This window comes from Scyliorhinus torazame, chromosome 11 (genome assembly GCF_047496885.1).
Source record: "Scyliorhinus torazame isolate Kashiwa2021f chromosome 11, sScyTor2.1, whole genome shotgun sequence".
NCBI lineage: Eukaryota > Metazoa > Chordata > Chondrichthyes > Carcharhiniformes > Scyliorhinidae > Scyliorhinus > Scyliorhinus torazame.
In genome coordinates, this window is record NC_092717.1 from 27,123,831 (window position 1) to 27,149,837 (window position 26,007).

Below are 26,007 nucleotides of genomic sequence, written 5' to 3' on the forward strand. Positions count from 1 at the left end.
GAGCAGTTATCACATTTAAATTATCAAGTGATTTGAATACATTCCCTTCATGCAGAAATAATTCAGAATTACACCTGGTTTTGCTGGATTCAGGTCCCGATCTGCAAAACGAAACTAAACACACCCTGTAGCTGCTAGCTCAAAGCGAAAGTAAAACAGTCAGACAGCCCAGCTCCACCCACACTCTGACATCACTGCAGCTATTTGATAAACACCCATTTCTGAAAGGTACACTCACTACAGCTATTCGATAAACACCCATTTCTTAAAGGTACATCCACTACAGCTATTTAATAAACACCCATTTCTTAAAGGTACTCTCACATGACAATATAGTCAGGCTTCCTTATGCCAGAAGCTAGTTTGATGTGGTCATGGCAGTGGGGGGCTGGTTTGATTTTCAGCGGCTTTGTCCAAGTTGTTTTAAAAACTGCTGGTCCCTCTAGCTTCTCACACCACCACCCACTTCCCAAGCCACGTCCAAGTCAACTCATGTCCTCTACCTACCCACATACCCTCTCATTTCTCAATGTCACCTCCACAGACACTCACCCATTATCCACTTGGGCAACTTCAGCAGTCATGTGGGGATGAAAAAAAGTAAACTTCTAATAACCTAATAGAGCTCATACACATTTGATACAGAAAATAAGCTCTTATTTATTAAACTATTTCAAAGATTTCAAATCACCTCACGTGGGCAATCCGTTATAAACACAAACCAACTTCTGTTTAGTAACTGTATCGAATACAGACATTCCTTTAATAGCCTCTTTAAACTGTCAATCAAAATGTGAACACTGTTCCCCCGGTTGATATAAGTGCTTTTGGAGCTTTCAAAACACAGCCAAGCATTCTTAATGACCTCAGCTGTAATAACTGCTCTTGGGAAAAGTCAACAATCAACTCAATTGAAATTGCAAGATCAGGTGGTAATCATTTAGTCTAAACTTCATCAGATGGCTTTTCATCTGCTTTTTAAAAAATTCGAACTGACAGCTACGGTCTGAGTTTTTTTATGCTTAAAGGCCGGGAGATTTAATTAATTTCAGATCATGACACTGTAACAGAGCTGATCCACCCTTCAAGAGTGTTTATGTCTACTTCAGAAATTCGCGATTCCTGCACTGTGGATTAAAACTCTTGGAACAGGGAAAATGAGGTCTATTTGAATTCAGCACTAATTACAAACGGCTCTGCTGAGTTTGCGTTTCCAGTGTACGAGACTTGCAGATCACTCCTTTCCCCCCGCTAGCTAACATTGGATCTATCAGAAATATGGGAGGGGGAAGCTTCTGCAACCGGGTCTCGCCTGTTATTTCTAAAGGTCTCCAACTCCATGAAAATGTGTCCCTTGGTATTTCAAGGACCATGAGGTAAGCAACACAGACCAAGAAGACCCCAGATGATCTCTGGTCTGAGTGAGTTCACTGACCTGAGCCAGTCTTACAATGTAGACCATGGACATCTGTGCCATGGAATGAAGAGAGGGAATAAAACCAATTAGGCCTCTTCTGCTTACTTTAGTGACCTATGTTGGGACAGCACAGATGTCTACTCATCTAATCCCATTAGATGACTTGTCTGCTCTCTAGGTCAGCACCTAGGCTGACACAAAATGGCATCTGTTTGCAGTCCCAGGGACTACTAACACTTCTGCAGCTCTGCTGTTGTATAAGTCACTGCCTCAAGTGCAGTGTGGGGCTGGGGGGAGGGGAGGGGGGGAAATTGAGTGGAAGTTAAATATATTAATCAGCATTGTTGATTTATTGTATCCAGCAGAAGGTGGTAGAAATTGAACTAAAGCAGAATGCAGGTCTAGGCATTTGTTTAGGTCAGTTTTCAAATTTAAATGGGCACAAAAATCTGTTCGGGTCAGATTCCAAATGGGAACAGGGAGTGAACCCTGTGCCCAAAGATGGAGCATCATGGATGGTGGACAATTCGTCCTCAGTCCTGATCTAAAGAATTATGGTGAACCGTTGCCACTGGTAACCTCCACAGGTAGCTTGCCTGGCTGAAGAAGCCTTATCGCAGTCCAGCAGACGTGTTGTGGAGTCAGAAGGAGCAAATCAATTCAAACTGACAATTAAACTCACGTTTACAATTGTGGTCGTTTGCAAGGCAACCTCCCATCTAGATAACCTGAACGGAATAAGCCCAAAGCCTACTGATTGTAAGGGCAGGATATTTTACAGAGGGCTCTTAATACAAACATTAGACCTCTCTTAACATATGAAAGGGGCTCACTTGTTTTAAATGATTGACCCAAACACCAAAAATGACCAGACCCAATTTCATGTTGGATGTTTTTACAGCTGTCCTTGGGGAGCAGGGTGTAGGTCCACGGAATTGGGTCTTACTGTGACTATTTTGCCTCCCTATTACCCAGGGTTGTCAATTGTAATTAAATGTATTCCTGGAGGTCTCATCGCATGGCTTGCCCCACACCCCAGCTATCAGTCGGCCAAAACATCTATCCTTCTGACCCGCTGCCCGCCTTCGCCAATTGCAAAGCAAATAGACTCACTGCCTAATTGGATGATTCTTGACTGTCAGCCATTTTTAATATCTGATGAAGAGAAAATATCAAAGAAAATGACAAAAATAAATCCCATTAAATAAATATCTTTTAATGCCCCGTTGATTTTCCTCCAAGGTTGTACTCAGCAGTGTCCCTCACAAAGAGTGATCTTCAATTCCTGGAGGCTCCAGGCCAAATCCTGGACGGTTGGCAACATTACCCAAACCGCCGGACATAGTAACCTCTTTGACCGAGAATTATCCACTTTAATGATGAGTTCGGATCTCTTTCATCTTGTGGGTGACACACCAAAACATAGTCAGCAACTGGCCAGCTCAGTTTACTTACAGCTGATAGGAGACTTCCACTGAGCAAATCAAACTCAGACGAGAAAAGTAACATCGCCCTCTCGATTTTTTCCCATTGAGTTGAATTTTATTTATTGCGGATGAAAAGCATTGTACTTACAGTGAGTTCGCCCGACTTTTCTAAAGGCCACCAAGCCCGAAGCCGTTTTTGCTGAAATATTGAGATAAGTTTAGTGCTTGAATTCTCTTCAATCATATCCAAGTCACATTTCTTAGCTGACTTGGCACCACAAGGAAATCCATTCAGATCAAGTTCCACAGACCCTACAAAAAGGTGCCAGAAAAATAAAATGCATATGAAACACTGTTTACATTGGATCAGTCCCTTCATGTTATCCAATCCTTGGCCAAGATTTTCTGCCCCTTCCCGCCGGCAGGATGTTTGGTCTTGCCGATGGCAACCCCCCGCTCACCGCGGTGTGTTCCCTGATGGCGGAACATGTGTAGCACAATCAATCACTCACGAGACGGGATGAGAAGGAGTCGAACAATGGCTTTATTACGCAGACTTGTTCCCCAGCAGCACAGTTACAGAATGCGGCTGCTGGGAGAACCCGGGCTCTTATACTCCGCCTTGCTGGGTGGAGCCAGCAGGCGGCCTGATCCAATCGGGATTCAGTGTCTTTCTACCAATAGCCTCTCGGCATCCCAGGGTACCTTAATACCCCTAATACATACCACCACAGCATGCCTACCAACCATTAAAAAAACAGGAAGAAATTTATTCCCTTTAAGTCTTAGAACCTGCGTCTTCAACCAGGACCTCTAGTGCAGGCTGCGTTTGAGAGTTTTCTTGTTTTTGGTGTCTGGGCCATCCTGAAGACCATCACAGTGTGTTACTGTTGTAACCTGTAAGTACCTCACGGGTTGGGAACAATTAACTTCCCTGTGAACCTTGCAGAATATGAGCTCCCCCATTAAGGGGGCGGGGGACCTCTGAACAATGTGTAGTTGTATAAGGCTGGCAAGACTAGGCAGACCCAGTGGGGATCTATCGTGTGATGTACATAATAGATATTGTAAAGAAACTAAGTTACTTTGAGTTACTTGGTGTGGATTCCTTCATGGCCTTGTAAAGGTTACCCAGCACACCTCACATCTTCATCAGAAGTAGGTGGCTACTCCACAATAATTGCATCTAATCAATGCCTGAGGAGAAAGCTGCAGGTGTCTCTTGTCTCAAAAGCTCAGGCAAGTTCAAGCTTTGAAAAGCAGCAATTAGGAAATTGTATGTTATAACCAAACTTTCAAACAGGATGTCCAATGGGTACAGCATCCATTTAGTACAGTTCCACTAAAATAAGGCATTGTGGGCCATAATTTAATTCCCTCCCTCATGTGGGTTTGGGAGCAGGGGGGCATTCAATCGAGATGGGGCAATTAATGCCCAATTAAGGGCCTCTTCCCACTGTTGTTGGTTTTCACTCAGCAGCGGACAAGAAACTCGCCACGTGGAAAGTCTGAAAAGAAAGCGTTGCCGGGATTCTTGCAGGCTTCTTGCGGGCGTCTGAGGGGGGGGGGGGGGGGGCATCGGGAGGGGGGGGGGGGTTGGGACCTGCTGAGATTAACCCTTGTTGTCTCTTACACCCCACGAACCCACCCTCCCCCTTCCAATCATCACTGACCTGTGCCTGGGTTCCACAGGGATCCTGGGCCTCGGGCAAGTGTTTTACCAGCAGCAGCCAGAGCCTCCCTGGTGGCGCTGCTGAGCAGTGAAGTGCTGCCAGCCCTTGGCTGGTGGGTCTTCTGCCCTCAGGGTCCTTGAGCCTGGCGAAGGCCCCACTGCTGCTCAGCTAAGTGCCTGACTTTCCTGATATGAGGTGATGTGTGGCTCTCGCTGGCTCTCCAACCAGCGGGCATAGCCCATGTTTCCTACACTAAATTCAGTAATTCTATGCAAGAGGAAACAATTGCAGGGCTATGGGGGTAAAACAAGAAAGTGTGGTATCAAGTGGATAGGACTCCAGGCAATGGGCGGAATTACTTCCTCTTGTTGTGCTGTTCAGGCGATCGGGGTCCACAGTGACAGATCTCAACTCGTAGCCCAGGCAGTTTTCAAACACAGGTTTAAAATGACTTTGAGACTAAGAAAAACACCTGCCTCTTAGATATTGGAAGTCCCGCTATGCTGAGGTTGTTTTCAATTCTTGAAATGTGGAAGATCTAAAACCCATTTCCTTTTGTGCCTATTGGCTGCCTCTGGGTCAGATTTGAAACCAGGCGCTGGATTCTCCGATTCTGAGGCTATGTCCTTACGCCGGTATGGGAAGGGTGGCATTTAACGCCCGAAGATTTGGTGATAAACGGCCACTAATTCCCCATTTTGCTGGGGGCGAGCATGCCGCCAGCGTAGAGCACCCGGCACTAGCTGCAGATACAGCCCGGAGAATTTCCAGCTCCGTGGCCGTTCACACGCCGTGCAACATGGCGGCGGCCGCTCGCGGACCCGGCGTGCAAAGCAGTGCCCCCCCCTTTGGCTGGCTCTCTCACCCCGGACCACCCCCCAACAGTGCCTCCAGCCCCTGATAAAGTCCCTCCCCGCCCGTGGATCGGCCCTCCCCCGACTGTGGCGTCGCTGGACTACGTCCGCAGCCGCCACGCCGAGTTCCCGACGGGTGAGACCACACACGACCGACGCCATCGGGAACCCGGCCGGTCGGGGGCAATGTCCTGAGGCCGTTGGTACGTCGGCTGGCGTACTCTTGGAGTACTCCGCTTTGGATGGGGCGGAGCATTGCGAAAGCGGCGCCGGTTCCGATTTGGTTGTGAACGGGGATGCTCTGGCCGATCGCTGTACTCGATTACGCCGGAGAATCCAGCCCCACAATTTTGATCTGAATTCTTTCTACTGCCAATAGAAACAATTTCTGACTTACCGAGGAAGTCATTAGAAGAAAGCCTCTCAAAATCCCAGACTTGAAGTACAAGGACTGCGGGAACCTTACGCTCCATCTTGTCCAGAGAGAAAATGGACTCCCTTTTGCTTATGACCATATGTTTCTCTGCAGGTATGTAGTTGAAAGGAAAAATAAAACGCCAATTGAAGTTTCCCTCCCCAGTCAAGGAGTTGTAGTGCACGTCTGTTTCTTTCTTATCATCCTCTTTTCCCTTCAGCCAGCTGGGGGTGGGGAAAAAAATGTTTGAAATGTTAAAATATATTTTGCACCCGAGGCACGTTTACACTGCTGGAGAGAATAAAGGCTCCTTCACCTTGACAAGAATCCAGTGGTATGGATGCCCGATGATCTCATGAGGAAATTTGAAACGTCTTGAGTGTTCGATGATTTGCAAAGGACTTAAAAAAGGATAAGTTGGGAAGTGGGATCCCAATCGGGCTGAAATAAATAGTGGTGTCCTAGACTTTGGAAAATCGTGAGATTAGACTTTAACTTGATCTTGAATGGGGTGGCTCTGCGACCCCTTCACAGATGCCCCGATCCTGCGGCCAAGGCATCTGCCTGGTTCAGGCAATCATCCCTTTTACAATGCAAGCAGACCTAGGGGTCCTCTGGCAAGATGTCAATGATTAAATGGGACCCTAAATTCCAATTTAAGCAAAACTATACAAAACATGCGCCATGGAGTCCAATAGCTGTACAGTCAAAGAGAAACCCAAAATTAAGTTTTATTTATTGTGTAAATATATTCATTATTTATTTCTTGTTTGATTTACAAAGAAGTTTGTATTTTCTCGGGCCAGAAGCAGCAGAATTGCTTCCCCAGACTGTGTAGAATTAATCTGACCTGTGAGATTCTCGCTCTCTGCAAATATGGCTGAAGTGAAGCAGAATCCAGGATCTGATAACTCACTCGAAGAACAGGCTGATGTGAAGCCAGAGGCCTCTCTTGTAAAAGCTGTGAATAAGATATGCGACTGAGCTGCAAAGAAGATCATTACAAGCTGTAGACCGGAGACTTTAAACCACCCTCACAACGTGAAGAAGGTGCACAGAAGAACGTACCATCTGAAACAAGGGGTGGGATTCTCTGATCCTGAGGCTAAGTGTTGACGCCGTCGTAAACGCCGTCGTGTTTTACGTCGGCGTCAACAGGCCCCCAGGAGCAGCGATCCCGCGCCCTACAGGGGTCCAGCACGGCACTGGAGTGACTCACGCAGCTCCAGCTGCCGATACCGGCGTCAAACAGGCGCCGCGGGTTTGCGCATGCGCGCTGAGGCCAGCGCGAATTTGGCTTCTCCGCACTGGCCCCGACGCAACATGGCGGAGAGCTACAGAGTAAAAGAGGCTCCCACCAGGAGAAACCGGGCCACCGATCGGTAGGCCCCAATCGCGGGCCAGGCCCGGTGGAGGGTCCCCCCGGGGGTCGGATCCCCCCAGCCCCCCACCAGGCTGTCCCCCGCAGGATGTAGGCCAAGGTCCCGCCGGGTGGGACTACACGTGACTCGGCCCATCCCGGTGATCGGAGAATCGGCTGACCGGCGTCGGAGCGGTATCCCCCCCTCCCCACCCCTCCCCGGCGATTCTCCGACCCGGCCTGGGGTCGGAGAATCCTGCCCACGGACTTTTGTCTTTTGACTTACCTCTGATGCGACCATCAATTCACACGAGACGGAGAGTTGAAGTGAACAGTGGCTTTAATCAGCTAGAACTGTGCCTACCTGCGACTGCTCTGCACTGAGAGCTGCCTGCAGGGCAGTAGCTCTATATACCTCCCCCAAGGGGGTGGAGCCAGGGGTGGAGCCCACAAGGGCACCAATATGATACAATGCTGTGTAATACAATACAACGGTCCATAGGTGGAGCCCACAAGGGCAACAACATAGTACATTGCAATACAGTGGTGAATGGTTGTCATAATACATTCACCACATTCACCCCCTGTTAAAAAATTGAAGTCCAGTGGGGGTGAAGTGGCTCACAGGTTGAATCTGTCCGGCACCCTGACCGTGCGCTGCGATCGCCTGAGCACTGGTTTCGCTGCAGGCACGGGTGTTGAACTAGACGGTGCGGGCACGGGTGTTGAAATTGTTGATTCGGGCATGGGTACGGACTCCGGGAGCGTGTCTTCTGGAGCTTCGTCCCTGTAGGTCGGCGATGGGGGAGGGGGTGTAGGAGGGGGGGGGGGGAGGTGGCCATGTAGGGGCGGGGGCGCTGTTCGGTGTAGTTTGGGGGGGTAGGTGATGGTCATAGGGGATCCTGCGGGTGCCAGGTCCCGGAGTGGGACTGTATCTTGTCGGCCGTCGTGGTGCGCTGCGTAGGCATACTGGGGGTTGGCGTGAAGGAGCTGGACCCTCTCGACCAGGGGGGGGTCGGACTTATGGCTCCTCACGTGTTTTTGGAGGAGGACGGGCCCCGGTCTCGTCAGCCAGGCTGGAAGCGGGACCCCGGAGGTGGATTTCCTAGGGAAAACAAATAGGCGGTCATGAAGGGTCTCGTTCGTGGCTGTGCAAAGAAGTGACCTAATGGAGTGGAGTGCGTCGGGGAGGAGCTCCTGCCAGTGGGAAACTGGGAGACTCCTAGACCAAGGGCTAGGAGGACGGCCTTCCATACCGCCGCGTTCTCCCTCTCCACCTGTCCGTTTCCCCGGGGGTTGTAATTGGTAGTCCTGCTCGAGGAGATGCCCTTACCGAGCAGATACTGACGCAGCTCATCGCTCATAAACGAGGAGCCCCGGTCACTGTGGATGTAAGTGGGGAAACCGAACAGGGTGAAGATATTATGCAGGGCCTTAATGACGGTGGCCGCGGTCATGTCGGGGCAAGGGATTGCAAAAGGGAAGCGGGAGTTAGCGTTGCGGTTGGTAGAGGGGAGGGGCCCTTTGAAGTCGATACTGAGGCGCTCAAAGGGCCGGGTGCCTTCACCAGGTGGGCCTTATCCGGTTGATAGAAGTGCGGCTTACACTGCGCGCAGATTTGGCAGTCCCTGGTCATGGCCCTGACCTCCTCGGTGGAGTAGGGCATGTTGCGGGCCTTGATGTAGTGGAGAAGCCGGGTGACCCCCGGGTGGCAGAGGTCGTTGTGGATGGCCCGGAGTCGGTCATCTTGCGCACTGGTGCATGTACCGCGGGACAGGCCATCTGGGGGCTCATTGAGCTTCCCAGGACGTTACACGATATCGTAATTATAGGTGGAGAGTTCGATCCTCCACCTCAAGATTTTCTCGTTCTTGATCTTGCCTCGCTGTGTGTTGTCGAACATGAAGGCTACCGACCGTTGGTCGGTGACGAGGGTGAACCTCCTACCAGCGAGGTAGTGCCTCCAATGCCGTACAGCTTCCACAATGACTTGAGCTTCTTTTTCGATTGAAGAGTGTCGAATCTCGGAGGCGTTGAGGGTATGGGAGAAAAAGGCTACGGGCCTGCCTGCCTGGTTAAGGATAGCAGCGAGGGCGACCTCTGACGCGTCGCTCTCCACCTGGAAGGGGACGGACTCGTCCATCGCGCGCATCACGGCTTTGGCAATATCTGCCTTGATGCGGCTGAAGGCCTGGCGGGTCTCAGCCGCCAGTGGGAAGATGGCAGCTTTGATCAGTGGGCAGGCTTTGTCTGCATAGTTGGGGACCCACTGGGCATAATAGGAAAAGAACCCGAGGCATCTTTTCAGGGCCTTGGGGCAGTGGGGGCGGGAGAGTTGCAGGAGGGGGCGCATACGGTCAGGGTCGGGCCCTAGGACTCCGTTTTCCACGACATAGCCGAGGATGGCTAGTCGGGTTGTGCAGAAAACGCATTTCTCCTTGTTATAAGTGAGGTTGAGGGCTTGGGCGGTTTGGAGAAACTTCTGAAGGTTGGCGTCGTGGTCCTGCTGGTCGTGGCCGCAGATGGTGACTTTGTCCAATTACGGAAATGTGGCCCGCAGCCCATATTGGTCCACCATCCAGTCCATCATTCTTTGGAAGACCGACACCCCCGTTGGTGATGCCGAAGGGGACCCGAAGGAAGTGGAAGAGGCGGCTGTCTGCCTCAAAGGCCGTGTAGTGACGGTCCCCCGGGCAGATTGGGAGCTGGTGGTATGCGGACTTCAGATCTACCGTGGAGAACACCTGGTAGTGTGCAATCTGATTCACCATGTCCGCTATCCGGGGGAGGGGGTAAGCACCGGTTTATGGTTTGGCTGTAGTCCACAACCATCCGGTTCTTTTCCCCGGTCCTGACGACCACCACCTGGGCTCTCCGGGGGCTATTGCTGCCTCGATGATCCCCTCCCTCAAGAGCCGCTGGACCTCGGACTTGATAAAGATCCTGTCCTGGAAACTGTACCGCCTGCTCCTGGTGGCGACGGGTTTACAGTCAGCTGTGAAGTTAGCGAAGAGCGAGGGAGGGGTGACCTTAAGGGTCGCGAGGCTACATACGGTGAGGGGGGGGGGGGTAGGGGCCCGCCGAACTTCAGTGTCAGGCTCCTGAGGTTGCACTGGAAGTCCAGTCTCAACAGGAGAGGGGCGCAGAGATCGGGGAGTATATATAGTTTAAAATTTGCGTACTCGGCACCCTGTATCGCCAGGTTCGCGACACAGTACCCCCGGATCTGCACTGAATGGGTGGCGTTGAAGATGGCGGCCAAGACGGCGGCCCCCGTCGGTCGCACGTGTCGGCCGGCGATGAATATGGCGGCCCCCATGAGTCGCGCATGGCCGTCCGCGTGGGGGACAGCGGCCAAGATGGCGGCCCCCGTGAGTCGCATGTGCTGTGTAGAGTCGAAGCTGGCTGCCCCCACGGACAACATGAGGCGGATGACGCGTCCGAAGGGGGCGGAGCCGGCAGGCACGCAGCCACGCTGCGGGGTCTGCGGGCCTGTGAGTCTGAGAGTCGGGCCTGTGATTTGGAGGCCTTGGACCTGGCCAGGCAAGCTTTGGCAAAGTGTCCTTTCTTGCCGCAGTCGCTACAGGTCGCGTTCCGAGCCGGGCAACGGTGCCTGGGGTGCTGGTGCTGGCCGCAGAAATAGCAGGGTAGCCCCCCCGGGCAGCCGCGCGGCACAGGCCTGGGGCACTCTCTGGTCGGGTGTCCATGAGGGGGTCGCGTGGTCGGAGGGGAAAGCGTTGAGGCTCTGGAACGCTACTTCTAGGGAGGTGGCTAGTTTTACCGTCTCTTCTAGGTCGAGGGTGCCCTTCTCGAGCAGGCGCTGTCTGACGTAGTTTAACCAGACTCCAGCCACATAGGCGGCCTGGACGGCGAGTTCCATGTGTTGGGAGGCCGTGACGGCCTTGTGGTTGCAGCTTCGCGCGAGTACATTCAGGTCGCGTAGGTACCCCTCCAGCGATTCCCCGGGACGTTGGTGGCGAGTGGTGAGGAGATGCCGTGCGAACACTTCGTTCACCAGCCTCACATATTGCCGCTTCAGGATCACATCTGCATATGTGGTCGCTTCCTCGATTTTCATGGAGATTCGATGGCTCACCCGGGCGTGGAGGAGGCTCAGCTTCTGTTCGTCGGTGATGGAGGGCGAGGAAGAGGCGGCAAGATCGGCTTCAAAACAGCGGAGCCAATGCAAAAAAATCCCTTTGGCTTCAGCGGCCTGTGGGTCGAGTTCCAGTCGGTCAGGTTTGAGGGCTGCTTCCATCGCGATGTTGTAGCTGATTAAATTGATGCGACCATCAATTCACACGAGACGGAGAGTTGAAGTGGCTTTAATCAGCTAGAACTGTGCCTGCCTGCGACTGCTCTGCACTGAGAGCCGCCTGCAGGGCAGCAGCTCTATATACCTCCCCCGAGGGTCGGAGCCAGGGGCAGAGCCCACAAGGGCACCAATATGATACAATGTGGTGTAATACAATACAGTGGTCCATAGGTGGAGCCAACAAGGGCAACAACATAGTACAATGCAATACAGTGGTGAATGGCTGCCATAATACATTCACCACAACCTCAAGGTCTGGAGTATTCTTCAACAATGCCTACACAAGTGGCGGCTAATGTTACTCAAAGTAACATAACAACACAGGTGACTCCCGTATGAGAACAGCGAAAACAACCTTTTAACCCCATCAAACGGCACCAAGATTATCCACAACTCCCCGCTCCGCAGCCTAACCCCCACAGAACGCATCAAAGAGAAATCCGAAAAATGGAGAATGGGAAAGAATCAGCCGTCCACCAGGAAAGCCAGCGAGGACGAGGGGAGGGAAACCTGGACCTCGGAACCGGCAGCCACACGAGGTGGCATGGAAACGGGAAGACCCAGACGCTGATGGACAAGCTCCTAGGCTTCATCACCACCGAGCTCCAGAGACACAGAGAGGAACAGCAAAGAGACGTCCTGGCAATCGCCGAGACATCAGTGGAAACGGCGACGGCCCCCATGAGGGAGGCGATGGCCAAAATGGAGTGGCGGTTGGAGGCCCAAGAATCAACGGCGAAAGACCTGGTGAAAGCCGCCACAGACCAAGGTGACTGGATCAGCAGTTTTGGAGACCGAGGTGGCGAGCCTGATCAAGCCCCAGAAGGGCCCAAGAGAGAAAATTGATGATCAGGAGGACAGGTCTCGCCGCCTGAACTTAAGGATCGTGGGGCAGCCGGAAGGGATGGAGGGGAGAAACCCCACAGATTATGTCAGAGATATTCGGGAAACCAATCGGCCAAGAGGCCAAGCCTCCGGAGGTGGACCCTGCCCACATGTCGCTTCGGCAGCGACGTAGAGCTGGGGAACTAACTACCACGGGCGATAATTGTGAAGTAACACAAATATCAGGATCTGGAGTGGGTCCTGAGATGGGCAAAAAGTGCAAAAGGGTGCAAAGTGGGAGGGATATTCCAACCGCTTGTGCCAAGACATTGAGGCGGACCTGGCCAAACACTGGGCCGAATTTACAGAAACATATGTAAGGTGGAATGCCCCAGATACTTGCGTGTTGGGAAGGGGGGGAATGCCCTGGTACTTGTGTGGGGGGGCTAGGTGCCAAGATATTTGCGTGCTTGGGGGAAGGGTGGGGGGTATGCCGTGACACCTACTTGCTGAGGGGGAGGGGAGTGCCCAGATATCTGAACCTGACACTGGGACAATCGGGGGAATTTCTGCCCCCCCCCCGATCTTTACATTGTTGAGTAACGCATGAACTAAAGTTGCTTGGACAGAAACCGCTGCCATATGGGATTCAGCACTTGAGGGTAAGTTTGCCAAGTCTTCTTTATGCATCATGAAACAAGCATTCCTTACCGTGCCAAGTAACATCATCTCTCCATTGTCCAAATTGGACTCCTTTTCATGCAGATCTAGTCTGCACAAAGTAACATCGACCCAGCACCAGTTGGCTGCGCGAATCAAAATGGATTTAAATTTCTAAATTGAAGCAGCATTAAAATAATTCGCCAGAAAGGCTGGCGCACATATCAAATGCATGACCCACCCCATTGCTGCCAATTTTGTAAAGATTTGGTAAGATTGTAACTACGTTGTAATCCCAGTTTTCAGTAAGACACTTGTCTAATCTAAAAGGTAGACTGGGTGCTCTTACCCCTTGATGTAGATGTCACTTGACTTTTGACCTGTAATAAAATTCTCATCTTCTAATATCACATCTTCGGTATTCCAGATAATTATTCTGAGTTCATACCTGCAATCAAAAACATCAATGTATCAAAGATTACGTCGCAGACGTTTACGACGAAATATTTCACGTATGTGCTAAATTGGAGACAAGTTGCTTCCTTCAGACACTATTGGCTGAATTTTAGCAGCCCTCGGGACGGCCCCACATTGTTCTTCTGCTGATGGGGAGGTTTCCTAGCATTGGGCTGCGGAGCACAGTTCTAGGAAGCGGTTAACTTATTTAAAAAAGAAAGCCCCCAACTAGGGGACATTTTACGGGGTCACCTGCATTTTCCAACAGCGAGTGTGGGGACATAGGGAGGCGGCCACCTTAGGAACATCGGAACAGGAACTGGCCATTCAGCCCATCGGGCCTGTCCCGCCATTCAATGAGATCATGGCTGATCTGTGACCTAACCCCATATCCGTGCCTTTGACCCGTATCCCTCAATATCTTTGCTTAACAACTATCTATCTATCTCAGATTTAAAATTAACAACTGCTCCACTTCACCCTTTGAGCAAAGAAATTCATTCCAACATCTCTCCTGAATGATTTAGCCCTAATCTTTAGACTATACCCCCTAGTTTTAGAATCTCTAACCAGTAGAAATAATGGACCTTTATCTGCCGTCTTTCCCTGTTAACATCTTGAATACCCCTTAACCTTTTAAATTCTAGCGACACAGTAGCGCAGTGGTTAGCACTGTTGCTTCACAGCTCCAGGGTCCCAGGTTCGATTCCCGGCTTGGGTCACTGTCTGTGCGGAGTCTACACGTTCTCCCCGCGTCTGCATGGGTTTCCTCCGGTTTCCTCCCACAGTCTAAAAATGTGCCGGTTAGGTGGATTGACCATGCTAAAACTTAAAAGTTTTTTAAAAACTCAAATGTCCTCAATTCCAAAACCGATCCAGGTCTCACCTGAAGAGCTGAGGTTGGGAGCAGACTTTGGAACATCTAGTTTCAAAGTGGATTTTTTTTAAAGCACATATATTTTGATTTAATATCAATTTTAGGTCATTGAAATAAATGACCAGAGAGTTCTCTAAAGAGATGGAATAAAAATAGTTTCACTGTGATGGTGAACCATTTGACAAATGAAAGAGCTGCAAGATAAAGTTTAATGTCCTTTTGGAGAATAAATTACTGCTGTTCAATAGGGCATTGCCCTGTCGTTCTCTTTCAATTAGAATTCACAGAATCACAGGATTGTTACAGTGAAGGAGGAGGCTATTTGGCCCATCGTGTCTGCACCAGCTCTCTGGTTGAACAACTCACCCAGCTTCGTTTCCCCGCCTTCTCCCTATTACCTTTTAGGCTTGCGAGGTGATATGTCAACAGCAGGCCCAGGAGGGGGCATATGCATTGGAAACATGTCCACCCACATCCGAACACGACCCTAGAGTATTATCAGAAGCAGAAACATGATACAACCATCTACTTCAATAAACTCTACGTGACAGTAGAGGAATGATTACATTAAGACACATGATTAGGAAATTGGGAATTATAATCGGCTCATCTGGGATTATTGTGGGTGGCTCTCTTTCAAAAAACAGACAAGGACAACCTGAGCAAGTGATATTGAATTGACCCTCCAATGTACACTCCCGTTCCATAATGGACAGCCAATCCATTATCGTTCATTTTTTAGCACCTCCGTCAAAGTTGAAAGTTTGTGCGATTGTATCAAGTAGACAGCTGGGCAGAAAATTATTGTATATTTCCAATATGGCCAAAGCCCCATTCCAGCAGCATAAACAAGTGACCCTTTAAAATCCCACTTTACTTCACTGAGGATAAAACTACTAAATCTGCAATGTAAGTGTAACTTTGAGTGTAGTTTTATGTTCAGAATGAGTTTTGATCAACCAACCAAGCCTTTAAATGAAAGGGACAACTTGCACTCAGACACTGCCTTTCATCTGGAACTTTCAAAGCACATCATAAGCCAAGTATTTGCTTTTGAGTTACAGCCACTGTTATTTTGCAAACGCAGCAGCCAATTTGTGTGCAAATAATGTCCCACAAAGAATTGATAGGTATTGCCAAAAATTAAACATGCTGTTGAAGTTTTCCATCTTGTACCCATCAGGACATATTTGAAGATTATCAAATCTCAAAGGGAACATCAATTTATACTGCATGTGAAAAGGGCGCCGATTGGTTTGCAATTGGACTTGATTGGTAGCGGAGTTGCCATAGAGAATGTAGCAGTGAACAGTTAGTCTGCCAAGCTTGAGAAAGAGAATGTTGTAATGGATTAATATTACACTTTCTTTGGGTCCAACAACACCTCCAATTTAAAATTCTCGTAGTTGTGTTCAACTTCTCCATAGCCTCACCCCTCCCTAACTCTGTAACTTCATCTAGCCTTAAGCCTTCAAAATTCTGCACTCCTCCAATTCTGGCCTCTTGCTCATTCTCAAGCTCCATGCGTTCAATTGTAGAGATGCTAAGCTCTGGAATTCCCACCATGAACCTCTCTGTTTCTCTAGCTCTCTCTTCTTTTATGATACTGCTTAAAACCCGCAATTTTGACCAAGCATAATATCTCCTTAAGTGGCTAAGTGTCGAATGCAGTTTAATACCGCTCCACTGAAGTGCTTTGGGACGTTTTTCTACATCAACTGCGCTTTGTAAATGCAAGTTGTTGTTGTTAGATCGGTCAGCATTGTGCAAACTCAATGGTGCATCCAGTCCCTCTGTACGCAAGTTGTGACTTACCGTCCATTTATAAAACTCTTTTATCAAGAGAAAACCCAAAGTCTCAGGTATTTGGTAAAATATTGTGTGCCGAGTTCAGAAGGTTATTTTGTGTCGACCACAGTTATAATAGTAAGTAAAGTCGCCATAGCCCCAGGTGACCATAGGCTGCTTTCCGCTTTGAGGGGGAGAGCTGACTGGTGGTGATTTAACCCGAGGATCACAACACCTCAGGCGAGGGGCAAGGCGGGGCCTTCATGAATAACCCCAGTGGGTACAGGAAATGAACCCGCACTGTTGGCCCCTGTGGTAATACCAGTTATTGCAGTACCTGAGAGGTGAATGACCATTGGCTAGACCGCGGGGTCTACCATTGGGTAATGTACATAGCCCCGCCCTGAGAGGCGGAGTATAAGAACCGGTGCTGTCCCAGCAACCTTCACTTCCGTAACATCGCTGCTGGGTACAGTTCTATCTGATTAAAGCTGAATCGATATGACTCCTCATGGTCTCAAGAGTATTGATTGTGCATCAGCCCCGCTCTGCACCACAAACCAGCTGTTCAGCCAACTGAACGAAACCAGCCCCCGGTTTTAATACTGCCTGATATAAAGCTGCAAATCTTTAGCTTTGACTATTTTATGGTCCATTTCATGCTATATTTTGGGACAGTTCGCATGCCACGCATATTACCATTTTTTGCAAAATGATTGGCTCAACAGGGTACCGTTATAATGGAGGTGTGTTAGGCAAAAAGGTCACGTATCACATCACAAAATGGTTAAAGCTCTCAGCAAGCAGAGTTTTGTGCCACTAATATTTACGTCACCTGTTCCATGCCTGGTTTGTCGGGATGGTAGAGGGGTCGGGTCTCAACGTGCTCAGGAACCAATTTATACCCAGCCCCAGGAATCACTGGCCACTGATGTAGCACTTTTAAAGCCAGATGTTCATGTGATATCACCTCTTCACCTGCATTAAAAAGCAATGGAATATGCTCGATCATATCAAAGTATTTATCACTACTTATAATGAATTGCACACACGTGTTGCAAGAAATCAGCAGTTGGAATATCTGTGGAGAAATGTGAAGTGTCCACTCTGGCAGGGTAAACAGAAAAGCAGAATGTTTTTGAAATGGTGATAGACTGGGAGATGTTCCTATTCACAGGGACCTGTGTGTCCTTGTCAGTGAATCACAGGAGGTTAACATACAGCTGCAACATGCAAATAGGAAAGCAAATAGTACATTAGCTTGTATTACAAAAGGATTGGGGTATAAGAGTAATAAAGTCTTACAAGAATTATAGAAGGCCTTTGTGAGGTCATATCTACCGTATTGTGTGCAGTTCCTGCCTTCTTACTTCAGAAAGGATATATTTGCTTTACGGGAATACAATTAAAGTTCACTAGCCTGATTCCTGAGGAAATATTTGTCTACTGCCATGTTCTTAAGACGTGAAAGAGATCATAAACTGTTTAAATCAAACTGTACCTTTTTGATTATTTCAAAGATGGACCTTGTTGATCCGAAGGATAGCCGCCACAGGTCATATGAGTCACAAGCTGGCTACTGTTTCTAGAAATTTCAAACTGAAGTTACAGGACAAAATCTCAACCCTCTTTCTTCTGGAATCTCACATCTCTCATTGTGAGGACACATTACAATCAACTAAAACAAGGACCAGTAGACGACCTGTCTACCAAGCCTGCTTCTACAAAAGGGAGATCCATCAAAATTCCTTATACTTGCAGAGGTACTAAAAGTCACCATCTCTGTCCTAAGGTGAATGATGGATTTGGACCAGAGGCATGGAAACTGCTTGTTAACCTGTAACTGACTCATTAATGTGCAACATCAAAGACCTAAGCTTCTGGTCTTTGGAAAGTTTTAATATTACATTTTTAGATTTGCAACCCAGGCCACTGTTTAAACTCTAGCCTGCAAACATCCAAGCAGGACTTCAAGCTTACCAACAGCCTGCATCAAATCTATGTCTCCTCGAAGCCTGTTTCTTTAGAAGATTCCTGCTATCGCCCACTGAGCAGTCCAAGTCTCTGCCTACCAATCTCATCTTGCTGCATTACTATTAACTTTAAAGGAATTCTGCAAAGGCTGCTTTGGCTAGCTCCTCTTGAAGGAACCCTCACTGGACTCTGACTTTTTGGACTCTGGCAATCACATAAACTGATATCCATATCTATGGTGTTTTTCCTTTTATGTTATCAATTGTTGTAACAACTCCTCTTTTCTATCTTCTTATTGTATTCTTGTGTGTGCTTTGATGCACTATCAATTACTACAAAGCCGAGAGTAGTGAATAATCAAGGCTTTATTGAGCAAAGATGTGTGGCCTCCTGTAGCTGCTATCAGAATGGGAGCAGCTCCGGTGAGCACACACATTTATATGCCGTCTACTGGGCGGAGTCAGCAGGCAGGGATTTACCCATGTACCTCTAGTACAGGAGTCTTACCATACTACATCTAATATACATCAAATACAGTTAGTGGTGACTACCACATGCTTGTCTGTGTGTATATCTGTGTACGAAGTTGCAACCATTCCCCGGTTTGAATGTATGAGTAAACAATGTTCCTGTTTATATCTAAAGAGAGTTTACTGCGAGTCACTTTAAAAATTGACCTCACAAACAGAGGGTTTGGTGAAACACGCCACAGCCTATTTCAAAAATTAAAACACCTCTGCTTATGGACAGGTGGTGAGAAAAATAATTCAGATTTGTCTTTCTCCCCTCTCTGTAACACTAGTCCTATATTCTCTAGCATATGGAAGAATATAGAGAATAGAAGAGTGTAAGTGCAACAGGTAGAAGATAAGTCATGATCTTAAATTCAGGTACAGCAAGCTCAAATTGTCCACTCCTGCTTCTCTCCTTTATGTTAATGCTTTTCTGAGGTACCAGATAAGAATAAAGATAACATTAAGCAATCACAAACAGAGAATGCTGGAAAAACTCAGCAGGTCTGGCAGCATCTGTAAGGAGAGAAATCAGCGTGTTCTTCCTTATTTTGAATATCAGATTTAATTTTTGCTGTAGTGTGTTTAATAATATAAAGATATATAAATACGCTTTTAATTTAGCAAAGACCACTGCACTTGGCTTACCTTTACTCAATTTCTCCTTTCCCTTCACCACATTCAACAAAGCCTTGAGTCCACCTCCCCATGAAACTTCTGTCATCTCTTAAATTCAGTTATTGCACTATTTTCCTGGTCAGCCTCCTTTTTAGCACCTTTGATAAGCTTAACTCTTCTGCTTGTGCCCTACCCTACCTATGAATCTAGCTTGCCCATCCTTGTGGTTTACATGGGTTCCAACGCCTCAATATCCATGCATTTTATGACCTCACTCTTCCCCATTACTGTACCTTCCTCATGCTTCCACAAATTGTCTTGGAAGATCTTTGTACTTTAAAAGCGCCACGTAAATACAAGATCGTCTTGATGCATTGAAACTGGATTGATGAATGTAAAGAGCCCTCTGCTGATCAAGTGTGAATGCTCTCATTACTCAAGTGCCGTGAAATTGCCATTAAATTTGATGTCAGACAAAGGCACAAGTTGCCAACATAATGGGAAAATGGGCACCTGCATGAACGCCAGGAAGGCTGGTGCTCAAGGTACCATATTCCAAAGGGAGTCAATGCCTTCAGGACAAGATCATAGAATCATAGAATTTACAGTGCCGAAGGAGGCCGTTGAGCCCATCGAGTTTGCACCGGCCCTTGGAAAGAGCACCCTACGCAAGCTCACGCCTCCACCCTATCCCCCTAACCCAGTAATCCCCCACTTAACCTGTTTGGACACTAAGGGCAATGTATCATGGCCAATCCACCTAACCCGCACTTCTTTGGACCGTGGGAGGAAACCGGAGCACCCGGAGGAAACCCACGCAGACACGGGGAGAATGTGTAGACTCCGCACAGACAGTGACCCAAGCCGGGAATCGAACCTGAGACCCTGGAGCTGTGAAGCATGTGTGCTAACCACTGTGCTACCGTTATGCCCACGGTAGCACAGGTGGCACAAAGATATAGGCAAAGAAAGAGGATAAAGTGTGCATGATCAAGGAGGATAACCAATACTCTCTATAATAAGGTAATTGACACCTTATACGAGGGGAAACCAATACACTGCACAAGAACATCACTACAGATAACTTACAGCGTAAAATAGAATGGACAGGATACTCCCGGAACCTGCCTAACCAAACCCACGCTTGGGCAGGCAAGGCCTCAAGCGGTAAACCCACCCATTCACTTATTAAGCCATTTAAGTGGCTATTTAAAGGCCTTATCCCACCCAGTCTAAATTCATTGGGTGGGCAACTCACCAAAAATAAATTCTCCATCGGGATGGGGGAGGGGCCTCAATCTGTGGACATGGAGAGCCAGGCCTCCCTCCTGACCCCCCTGGTCTACACCAATATCCCAATTACCACCCCCCCTCCCAACCACCCAGGGCATCTCCTACTCTCCCACCCCTGAGATTCCCGGAACTTAACATTTCAACAGTCCCAGGATTTACTACCAGTCAATGGGCTGCAGTACCGCTTCTAGCCACTGCAGCGCTGTGATTGGATGGCTTGGAGAGCTGTCAACTGGTGAAATGAAATGAAATGAATGAAATGAAAATCGCTTATTGTCACAGGTAGGCTTCAAATGAAGTTACTGTGAAAAGCCCCTAGTCGCCACATTCCGGCGCCTGTTCAGGAGGCTGGTACGGGAATTGAACTGTGCTGCTGGCCTGCCTTGGTCTGCTTTCAAAGCCAGCGATTTAGCCCTGTGCTAAACCAGCCCCGTGGGATTTGCTTCCAGCAAGCGCTAAATGGCAATGGGAGTTTGAGAGTTGGCGGTTGCACCTTAGGCACCGGCTCTTGAGATGGCGAGTGCTGATCACTCGCATTCCTTAAAATCCTACCCATATAGATCGTTCGCCTTACATTTGTTGACTTTCTAACAGTCTAGACATGGGTCTGGATTTTTCCCTCCCTCACATACCCACAAATGGTTCTGATTCTGGTGAAGTGAGGTCGGCACTCAAAATTACCACTCCATTCCCACCCACGCCATCTTCCCCTAGTCGGGAAATGTGTCAGTTTGTGACCGCACATGCATGACCTGTGATCCCGGGTATCGCCATGGTGAAGGCCCAGAGGAAATGTGAATTTAATGCCCCATGATATTGTGGTGACGATGGGAAGGATTTGGAAGCCTGAAGGAACCAGGTCAGGTAAGTCAGTTTGTCCGATTTGGGAGAAGCTAGCCGAGGAGTCAGAGAAATTCTGACAGGTAAGTTTAAAAGGCCTTGTTAGTTTCAAATGTCATTATTAGGTACTGTCAGAGAAGTCTGATACATTTTTCATGCAGTATTTGATCATTGTGCTATCAAGGTAATTTGACCATTGCATTGATCAGCATTGTATAAGTGTTGAGATGCATTGCAGAGAGTACTCTCATGCATTCAAAACAGTTTAAAATGGTGTAGGGAACCCCACTGCCATGATGGTTCACATGAAAGGTGTTGGATCCAAGCCTTGCTATTAAACAATGAGTGAGCAGAAGGTATGTTCTTCCCCGCCTGGAGAGAGGAGATCAGAGGGTAAGCCACATAGAACATAGAACATTACAGCGCAGTACAGGCCCTTCGGCCCTCGATGTTGCGCCGACCTGTGAAACCACTCTAAAGCCCATCTACGCTATTCCCTTATCGTCCATATGTCTATCCAATTACCATTTGAATGTCCTTAATGTTGGCAAGTCCACTACTGTTGCAGGCAGGGCATTCCACGCCCTTACTACTCGCTGAGTAAAGAACCTACCTCTGACATCTGTCCTATATCTATCATATCTTAAAGCTATGTCCCCTCATGCTAGACATCACCATCCGAGGAAAAAGGCTCTCACTGTCCACCCTATCTAATCCTCTGATCATCTTGTATGCCTCAATTAAGTCACCTCTTAACCTTCTTCTCTCTAACGAAAACAGCCTCAAGTCCCTCAGCCTTCCCTCGTAAGATTTTCCCCTCATGCCAGGCAACATTCTGGTAAATCTCCTCTGCACCCTTTCCAGTGCTTCCACATCCTTCTTATAATGCGGCGACCAGAATTGCACGCAATACTCCAAATGCGGCCGCACCAGAGTTTTGTACAGCTGCACCATGACCTCATGGCTCCGAAACTCAATCCCTCTACCAATAAAAGCTAACACACCGTACGCCTTCTTAACAACCCTCTCAACCTGGGTGGCAACTTTTAGGGATCTATGTACATGGACACCGAGATCCCTCTACTCATCCACACTACCAAGAATCTTACCATTAGTCCAGTACTCTGTCTTCCTGTTATTCCTTCCAAAATGAATCACCTCACACTTTTCTGCATTAAACTCCATTTTCCACCTCTCAGCCCAGCTCTGCAGCTTATCTATGTCCCTCTGTAACTTGTAACATCCTTCCGCACTGTCCACAACTCCACCAACTTTAGTGTCATCTGCAAATTTACTCACCCATCCTTCTATGCCCTCCTCCAGGTCATTTATAAAAATGACAAACAGCAGTGGCCCCAAAACAGATCCTTGTGGTACACCACTAGTAACTGGGCTCCAATCTGAACATTTCCCATCAACCACCACCCTTTGTCTTCTTCCAGCTAGCCAATTTCTGATCCAAACTGCTAAATCACCCTGAATCCCATGCCTCCGTATTTTCTGCACTAGCCTACAGTGGGGAACCTTATCAAACACTTTACTGAAATCCATATACACCACATCAACTGCTTTACCCTCATCCACCTGTTTGGTCACCTTCTCAAAGAACTCAAGAAGGTTTGTGAGGCATGACCTACCCTTCACAAAACCGTGTTCACTATCACTAATCAAATTATTCCTTTCCAGATGATTATACATCCTATCTCTTATAAACCTTTCCAAGACTTTGCCCACAACAGAAGTAAAGCTCACTGGTCTATAGTTACAGGGGTTGTCTCTACTCCCCTTCTTGAACAAGGGACATCTTTTGCTATCCTCCAGTCTTCTGGCACTATTCCTGTAGACAAAGATGACTTAAAGATCAAAGCCAAAGGCTCAGCAATCTCCTCCCTAGCTTCCCAGAGAATCCTAGGATAAATCCCATCCGGCCCAGGGGACTTATCTATTTTCACACTTTCCAGAATTGCTAACACCTCCTCCTTATGAACCTCAAGCCCTTCTAGTCTAGTAGCCTGTATCTCAGTATTCTCCTCGACAACATTGTCCTTTTCCTGTGTGAATACTGACGAAAAATATTCATTTAGCACCTCTCCTATCTCCTCGGACTCCACGCACAACTTCCCACTACTGTCCTTGACTAGCCCTACTCTTACCCTAGTCATTCTTTTATTCCTGACATATCTATAGAAAGCTTTAGGGTTATCCTTGATCCTACCTGCCAAAGACTTCTCATGTCCCCTCCTGGCTCTTCTTAGCTCTCTCTTTAGGTCCTTCCCAGCTAACTTGTAACTCTCGAGCGCCCTAACTGAACCATCACGTCTCATCTTTACATAAGCCTCCATCTTCCTCTTGACAAGTGTTTCAACTGCTTTAGTAAACCACGGTTCCCTCGCTCGACCACATCCTCCCTGCCTGGCAGGTACATACTTATCAAGGACACGCAGTAGCTGTTCCTTGAACAAGCTCCATATTTCCATTGTGCCCATCCCTGCAGTTTTCCTCTCCATCCAATGCATCCTAAGTCTTGCCTCATCGCATCATAATTGCCTTTCCCCCAGATATAACTCTTATCCTGCGGTATATACCTATCCCTTTCCATCACTAAAGCAAACGTAATCGAATTGTGGTCACTATCACCAAAGTGCTCACCTACCTCCAAATCTAACACCTGTCCTGGTTCATTACCCAGTACCAAATCCAATATGGCCTTGCCTCTCGTTGGCCTATCTACATACTGCGTCAGGAAACCCTCCTGCACACATTTGACAAAATCGGACCCATCTAAAATACTTGAACTATAGCGTTTCCAGTCAATATTTGGAAAATTAAAGTCCCCCATAACAACTACCCTGTTACTTTCGCTCCTATCCAGAATCATCTTTGCAATCCTTTCCTCTACATCTCTGGAACTTTTCAGAGGCCTATAGAAAACCCCTAACAGGGTGACCTTACCTTTCCTGTTTCTAACTTCAGCCCATACTACCTCAGTAGACGAGTCCTCATCAAATGTTCTTTCTGCCACCGTAATACTGTCCTTGACTAACAATGCCACCCCACCCCCTCTTTTACTACCTTCCCTGAGCTTACTGAAGTATCTAAACCCCGGCACCTGAAACAACCATTCCTGCCCCTGCTCTATCCATGTCTCCGAGATGGCCACAACATCGAAGTCCCAGGTACCAACTCATGCCACAAGTTCACCCACTTTATTCCGGATGCTCCTGGCATTGAAGTAGACACACTTTAAACCACCTTCCTGTCTGCCGCTACACTCCTGCAACTTTGAAACCTTACTCATGACCTCACTACTCTCAACCTCCTGTATACTGGAGCTACAATTCAGGTTCCCAATCCCCTGCTGAACTAGTTTAAACCCTCCCGAAGAGCATTAGCAAATATCCCCCCCCCCCCGGATATTGGTACCTCTCTGATCCAGGTGTAGACCATCCCGTTAGTAGAGGTCCCACCTACCCCGGAATACGCCCCAATTATCCAGGAATCTGAAACCCTCCCTCCTGCACCATCCCTGTAGCCACGTGTTCAACTCCTCTCTCTCACTATTCCTCGTCTCGCTAGCACGTGGAACAGGTAACAACCCAGAGATAATAACGGGGGGTCGGAGAATCTCGCCCCAGGTTCTAACACGCCTCCTGAGGTTATCAGAACAGAAGCAGAACTTCAGGGAACAAGTCACTCGCCGTCTCAGATAAGGGTGGATATGCCATGATACCTGGGACATAGGAACACGAAGAAGTACAGAAAGAGAAAAGAGGTGGGATTCTCCGAGCCCCGCGCCAGGCCGGAGAATCGGCGCAACAGCGCCACGCCGCCCCGACGGTGGCACGCGATTCTCCAGGGAGTGTCGAATCGCCGCCACTTGCGCCGGTCGCGGGCCGCTGTCCGCGGTTGGGTCGCCGATTCTCCGGCCTGGATGGGCTGAACGGCTGTGCGGATACGGCAGAGTCCCGGCAGCGCCGTCCACACCTGCTCGCAGCCGGCAGGAACTCTGCACGCAGGGTCGGGGGGCGGCCTGTGTGTGAGGGGGCCGAGGGGGGGTGGAGGGGGGCTCCTTCACCGGGGGGGGGGGGGGGGCCCTCCGATGGGGTCCGGCCCGCGATCGGGGCCCACCGATCGGCGAGCCGGCCTCTCCAGCCCCGGCCCTATTTTGTTACACGACCGGCCCCTGAACCCCCGTGCCATGTTGGGTCGGGGCCGGCGCGTTGAGGAAGTCCCCCGCGCATGCGCGGGTTGGCACGGCACCCAGTTGGCGCCTGGAAGGGAGGCTGGAGTGGCATGAACCACTCCAGTGCCGTGCTGGCCCCCTGTGGGGGCCAGAATCGGTAGTCCCTGCGCCTGTTTCGCTCCGTCGTGAAACGCAACGGCGTTCACGACGGCGCGGACACTCTGCCTCCATTTCGGAGAATCCCGCCTACGGAATTTGCGTTTATATACGCCCACAAGATGACCCAGGGCAATTCACAGCCAATGCAATACTTTTGAGGCTTGTCACAGTTGTAATGTTAGAAAACGGTCAGTTCCCCCACAGCAAAGCTCCACAAACAGCAACAAGAAAAATGATCAGATGATCAATTTTAAAAATTGTCAAGGGTTACAATATTGGCCACAGTACTGGGGAGAACTCCCCTTTTTGAATTGGGACCCTTTACACCCAGCTGAAAGGACAGAGAGGGCCTTGAATAAAT

The 26,007-nt window shown here is 48.8% G+C and overlaps 1 protein-coding gene and 1 long non-coding RNA gene across 2 annotated transcripts in view; one reads left to right on the forward strand and one right to left on the reverse strand.

The window, feature by feature from the left end:
- Positions 1 to 26,007, reverse strand: part of fer1l6 (fer-1 like family member 6) — a 203,395-nt gene that overhangs the window by 15,780 nt on the left and 161,608 nt on the right. The window contains exons 35-39 of the mRNA XM_072467070.1: positions 16,903 to 17,045; positions 14,678 to 14,766; positions 13,296 to 13,394; positions 5,769 to 6,010; positions 2,993 to 3,156 (exon numbers count right to left, since the gene is read on the reverse strand). Of these exons, the coding sequence (XP_072323171.1) occupies positions 2,993 to 3,156; positions 5,769 to 6,010; positions 13,296 to 13,394; positions 14,678 to 14,766; positions 16,903 to 17,045 (737 nt within the window). The remainder of the gene's footprint in view (positions 1 to 2,992; positions 3,157 to 5,768; positions 6,011 to 13,295; positions 13,395 to 14,677; positions 14,767 to 16,902; positions 17,046 to 26,007) is intronic.
- The window catches only part of LOC140385189 (uncharacterized), a 46,943-nt gene continuing 26,433 nt past the window's right edge, over positions 5,498 to 26,007 (forward strand). The window contains exons 1-2 of the long non-coding RNA XR_011933308.1: positions 5,498 to 5,574; positions 5,751 to 5,900. This is a non-coding gene — a long non-coding RNA (uncharacterized lncRNA). The remainder of the gene's footprint in view (positions 5,575 to 5,750; positions 5,901 to 26,007) is intronic.